Genomic DNA, 5,657 nt, shown 5'->3' on the forward strand with positions numbered 1-5,657 from the left:
TTTATTCATATTTTCTTTCTCCGGTTGTCTACAATATGCCTGCCACAAGTGCACAAGATGAATGGGACATTTGCTCCAGTTGCCAGCTCACTTAGGAGTTGTCAGCTGTTGGTTTCCAGCTGCCTTCTGGGTGCTAGACAATAGTGCTTGGTTGTCCTGCATACCTTCACATTGCCTAGCTACTATAACATGCTTTCTGCTTCCCTGAATCTGAACCTGACAGTAAAGGTGGCTGGATGGAGGGGGACACACTTGGAACAGGAGAACAAAACTCAGTGGCAGAAAACTTTGGATGAAAGGTTTGTAGGCAAGGATAGTTCCTTTGCATAATCATTCAATCAACAGTGGAGGAAAAATCCATTGTTCACAATTTAGATACCCAGTCCTTTTTTTCATGTGTATCAAGTAAACTCGTTGTTATATATATTCAGAGAATATTTGGTGTAAGCAAGACTTTTCTGACATTAGCAAGTGAAAACTGTGTGAAGCCATTCATCATAAGCAGCCCTATGGACATTTATTATCTTCTGGCATGGATCATTTACTAACAAGACACAAAAGAGGTGCTTCATTATCTTTCTTGGAGAGAAAGTGCACAAAATGTTGTAAAATGCAGCCAATAGAACTACATCAGACTGGAGTCACTTGGTTGATCTTACAAGGTGTTTTGGATTCAGCTGGAGCTGTGGATGTCGAAATCTCTTCATCTGGTTTTGCCAGAACAACTTGGCCACAGGTTATAAATTCAACCGCGCACTCACGAAACTGCAAAAAGAAAAAAGAGGGAAATCAATATGCTTGTGCTTTGTGCTGTCACAGTGAGGTAGCAACCCTTTCGGGTATAACCCTAAATTAGATTATATTCTGCTAACTGGGAACAGTGTACATGTCATCCTGTGGTCTTTCAGCAAGGTCTTCCTATCCATTTCTTGTTCACCAGAGTACAATGCATATGAGCTTCTTTCAGAATTATTGCAAGGCCCTTTCTATTTGGGCTGACCAGAGTTAATTGTTTCTCTGGGTGGGGTTTGAACAACTTCCCTTCATGCAATGGAACTTCTCTTTCTGTTTACCTCATGTAGCTCCCATAACCTTCCCAAATCTACCTTGGGGGTTCCCCAACCCCAGAAAAGGGAATGCAGGAGGGAGGAGAGGTTACATTGCATGAGTGGAAGTCACTCTGCTCATGCAGTGACTTCACTGGAGTCATCCCAGAGTCAACCCAGCAGTGGCAATGCCAACCATCTGGAGAAATGGTCCAGCAGTGGGGGAAACCACACACACACACACACACACACACACACACACACACACACACACACACACGAGTCCTGCTACTGCATCCAGAAATCTTGATGCATGAGCAGACCCAAAAGAGGAGTCTGCATGTGAAAGTATACAAATTGCCTTTGCCCAGTCAGTATGCTTGTGTAAATGTACTGTATATAAAGTCTCACCTAGATAAATAATTTCAAATATCCTGTTGAGGGACAGGTAGGGGAGAATAGGGTTGCCCAAACAAAGGCTCTACAGTGACTAGCAGATTTGAAGTTGGAAGCATGCAATTGAATCTACAAAATGAAATTCACTACAAAAGTAACTAGCCAACAAAATATACAGAAGACGGCACCATACCTGTTTGTTCAAGAAAATGTAGATGATTGGGTTGTATACTGGGCTTGTTTTGGAGAGATATGTTGGGATGGTTGCAGCCAGAGGGGAAATATTCAGGGCTGGATCAATAACAATACTAAGAGCAAAGACTGTGTACGGTAGCCAGCAGATCAAAAAAGCCACCACCATCACAAGCACCATAACTACGGCTCGAAACTCTTCTTCTGGATTACCTTTTCCTCCCATTTCTTCAACTTTCTTATTTAGCTGTTAAATCAAATCAACAGCATTAGCCATTCAATAGAGGCATTTATTCAGCTATGTGGACTCATGCAAATCCTATGTCTACATTAAAGCCTGCATGTTGTATATCTACAAGGTGCATGAATGAAAGCTAATATCTTCCAAATCACCATTGCTCTTATTGCAGTCTGGGCACCTCTTCTGTTAACCTACATTTATGTCCTTGAATTTTTTGCGTTTTGTTCTTATCACGATTTCATCATTGAGCTTTTAAATGCTGCTGTTATTTTGATTCCGTGCTGTAAATTACTTGGAGGAACTCTAGAAAGCAGAAAAGTTTGAAATTAAAACCAGCAGCTTATACTATGGTAAGCTATTAGGCTTCAGAATTGGCTTTAGCATAAAGGGATGTGATCTTCACATCATTTAACACTTGCTTTGAGTGACAGTTTCTAGATGGGGCACCATTTTGCAGCCCCAGACTTGTGTGTCTTTTTAAAAAAAGAGTTGTGATCTTGAGTTGTATATGTGCATGCACATGATTTTGATTTTTAACATCAAGCGGTCAAGTCACTCTATAGTGCCTTCAGATGGGAACTCAAACATAAAAGGAATTTTCTGGTATTTAAAAAATCTGTCCATTGCTTATATAGGCATATGCAAGTTCTTTTTAAAGCTCTAAAAGTCTGCACTGTTTTACATGATGATGCTGACATTGAGCAGATACAAATATGAAAAGAGCCAGGAATCCTTTGGGCTTTCATTTAGGCTGTAAACTTGTGCATGCATTAACACTAAGAACAAATTGGCTCGGAGACAGAAAAGTATGGAGGTGGCATTGCTCAGCAAATGGGCACAGAGGTGGAATAGGATGGAGGAAACAGTTGACTACTTACCCCACGCAGTGACCTAATGACATTGCCATATGAAAACCCAATGATCAAGACAGGGATAAAGAAGCAGGACAAGAAGTATACAATCAGAAAGCTATAGTTGTTCCAAGATCTCTCTTCCCAGCCAATGGAGCATGATGTCTGGACTCCTTCGGGTCCATAAGAACTCCAGCCTAAGAGTGGGACCACAGCCCAGAAGAGACAGAAAACCCAGATAAAACCAAGGAGCTGGTAACCTCTCTTCGTGCTCATCTGGAGAGTTCCCAAAGGCTGGCAGACCACGTTGTATCTTTCATAAGCTAAAATGGTCAGGGACCAAAGAGAAACAATTCCTGGAAGATAATAAGAAAGGCAAAAAAATATATATGCTAGGAATCATCAAACCACAATATTCCACATTTCAATACTGTTACTCATATTTCATAGGAAATTCCAAACATTTTTGAAATCAATGGGATGTACTTTTTCAACCCTATGCACACATATCTGGGAGTAAATCCCACAGGAGTCAATGAGACATACTTCTGAGTAGAAATGTATAGGATAGCACAATAAGTGAGCTTAAAATTTCAGCTGTGCTACCCAATCCTATCTATGTTTAGCTACTCAAATGTCTGTCATACTTATTTCAGCGGGACTTACTCTGAAAAAGGTGGTTTGAGCAGTGGTTTAGAAATAACAACAAAATTAGTTATTTGAATTGGGCCAAGATGTTCCAGAAATTTTGTTAAAACTTACCTTTATTCTTTTTAAAAAAACTGCAAAGCACCTTCGTGACCTTCTTTCTTTTAACACAATAAAACCCAAAGATCTCACCTCAGCTGTCATTCAAGAGGGAACTAAATGTCTGGCTTTTTATTCTGGTTTTGTAGTTTTGATATTGTTGCCGACTTGTCTGTTTAAATGTATTTTAACTGTAAATTGTACTGTTATTTATCTTTGCAAACCACCTTAAAGGGGTTTGCCATGAAAGGCAGGAGATAAATGTATTTTAATTATAATAGCAATACAGCAGCAGCAGCAGCAACCATATCTAGCTATTTTGCTTACCAAAATAATTGACAGCAAATCCCTGGAAAGTGCAGAACCTCTTTCCCAGGAAGAAATATCCACGGTAGTTTGTAGCTATAACAATGGTGGTGCCACAGAGGGACATCATAAGATCTGAAAAGGAGACGTTAAGAATGAATATATTGATGGGATTACGGAGCTGAGGATTCTTCAGCGTTACAGCAATAACCAAAAAATTATTAAATATTGAAAATAAAGCATTAAGAAACATCAGGAAAGCCAAGACTCCATATCCAGCTCTTGGGAAAGTGGTAGGATGCACGGTAATCTCTACAGTTGCAAGAGAACTATCATTCCCCATGGTGGTTAGACACACAGAGAACTACATGTTTTATTATAACACCTAATGCAAACTATGACTCATTTTCTAAATGGACTGGGAATCCTCTAATCGCACATGTTTTTTAAAAAAACATTTGATGAAGTTAAATCCTAGGATGAAAGCAACAGCTGTCTTTTTTTCTTTCTACCACTGTGAAAGAGTGGTGAAGAGTGACAAACAATTAAGTATCTTAATAAGATTATGCAGCCTTCTCCAGTTGACAAAAAACACCACCGATTAGTTTAGAGGCAACCTTCCTTACACTAATTTTCAAAATGCAATAGAGTATTACTAACAAAGGAAGGGTGGGCAGAGACATCTTCACTAGCGGCTTGTGACCCCCGGGTATGGGGTGGGGGGCAGCAAAGGGGATCACCAGAGACAGGACCAATTTCTTCTGGTTTTCTTCCCCCATCCTCCTGTCTTCCAAAGATGCTGTGGATTTTTAAACAATGCTGTTGTACAATTACTTAGAATCTAACTGAACTCAGCTCTGTGGAATACGTTGGGCTGGAAGACTCTGTTTTGACAACCCACCAGCTTTTTAATGTTATGCTTGGTAGCACAAAATGGATAACACCGCTTCTCAACATGATGTTGTTGTTGTTGTTGCAGGGGAGAGTTGAATTACCGGTCACATTATAAAGAAAAATAGCTTCCTGCCAACCTCCACAAGTGTAAGATGTATGTATTTTAAGATGGTAAAGAATAAACCCTGTATTTTGGGTGTGGCTGCTACAGTAGCTTCCCAGCAGGAGGGTCAGTGTTGCTTGCTCTGAAAGACAGGGGTGAGGTGGCAGGGTGGTTGGTGCAGTGCAAGTGCAGGGCCAACAGACCCATGAGGCAAGGTGAGCAAGCTGCCTCAGATGGTGGAAGCCCAAGAGACAGGGCCACCCCCTGCCGCCACGAGCAGAGAGGCAGTACCAGCATCAGCACCAGCTCCTAGCAAGGTCTCATGAGATCTCACTAAAATCTCACAAGATCTCACCAAGATCTTACAGAGCACACAGGATCTCATGGGATTTCAGCATGATCTCGCCGGAACCCACCATCATCACTGCTTTGCTGGCACTGCCATGCAACCCACATAAAAGAGGGTTTCAGTGGTGGGGCAGTGTGGTGGCAGAATGGCAAGTTCCTATTAACCTCGGGGGGTGAAACGGGATGTTGTGCCCCCGAGACAGGGGCACCAGATCGGTTCCTTCACAAGTTCACTGAGAGTTAGTAATTTGTATATACTGGTATTTTATCTCTATATTTTATATTCTAATACAGAATTATATACAACTCATTTTAGTAAAAGTTCAGAGGGGCCCTATCATCTATTATTTAAATAATAATAATCTTTAAAACCCCACAGTTTAAACTTGTTGTTTTACTGAAAATGTCAACAACAATCAAACCTTTCTGCTCCAGGTACCTGCCAAGGATGTTTTAATGCTCAGGAGTTAGGGCCAGTCCAGACACATCTGAAGCAGGTATAACATTTATACAGTATTTATAGAAGCCAGTCA

The 5,657-nt window shown here is 40.8% G+C and overlaps 1 protein-coding gene across 1 annotated transcript; it reads right to left on the minus strand.

The window, feature by feature from the left end:
• Positions 1 to 376: 376 nt before the first annotated feature.
• LOC118090744 (opsin-VA-like) lies at positions 377 to 4,122 on the minus strand. Its single transcript, XM_035126835.2, has 4 exons — positions 3,801 to 4,122; positions 2,754 to 3,082; positions 1,636 to 1,881; positions 377 to 765 (listed from the first exon to the last, which is right to left on the minus strand). The coding sequence occupies exons 1-4, from the start codon at positions 4,120 to 4,122 to the stop codon at positions 631 to 633; spliced, it is 1,032 nt and encodes a 343-aa protein (XP_034982726.2). The 3' UTR covers positions 377 to 630.
• Positions 4,123 to 5,657: the final 1,535 nt, after the last annotated feature.

This window comes from Zootoca vivipara, chromosome 10 (genome assembly GCF_963506605.1).
Source record: "Zootoca vivipara chromosome 10, rZooViv1.1, whole genome shotgun sequence".
NCBI classification, from domain to species: domain Eukaryota; kingdom Metazoa; phylum Chordata; class Lepidosauria; order Squamata; family Lacertidae; genus Zootoca; species Zootoca vivipara.

Excerpts from the sequence above, each read along its gene's own strand:
- LOC118090744 (XM_035126835.2), bottom strand. The coding sequence starts at position 4,122 with ATGGGGAATGATAGTTCTCTTGCAACTGTAGAGATTACCGTGCATCCT. Across the intron at positions 3,083-3,800 it reads ATTTGCTGTCAATTATTTTG|GAATTGTTTCTCTTTGGTCC; the intron begins GTAAGCAAAATA and ends ATTATCTTCCAG. Across the intron at positions 1,882-2,753 it reads TCATTAGGTCACTGCGTGGG|CTAAATAAGAAAGTTGAAGA; the intron begins GTAAGTAGTCAA and ends TTGATTTAACAG.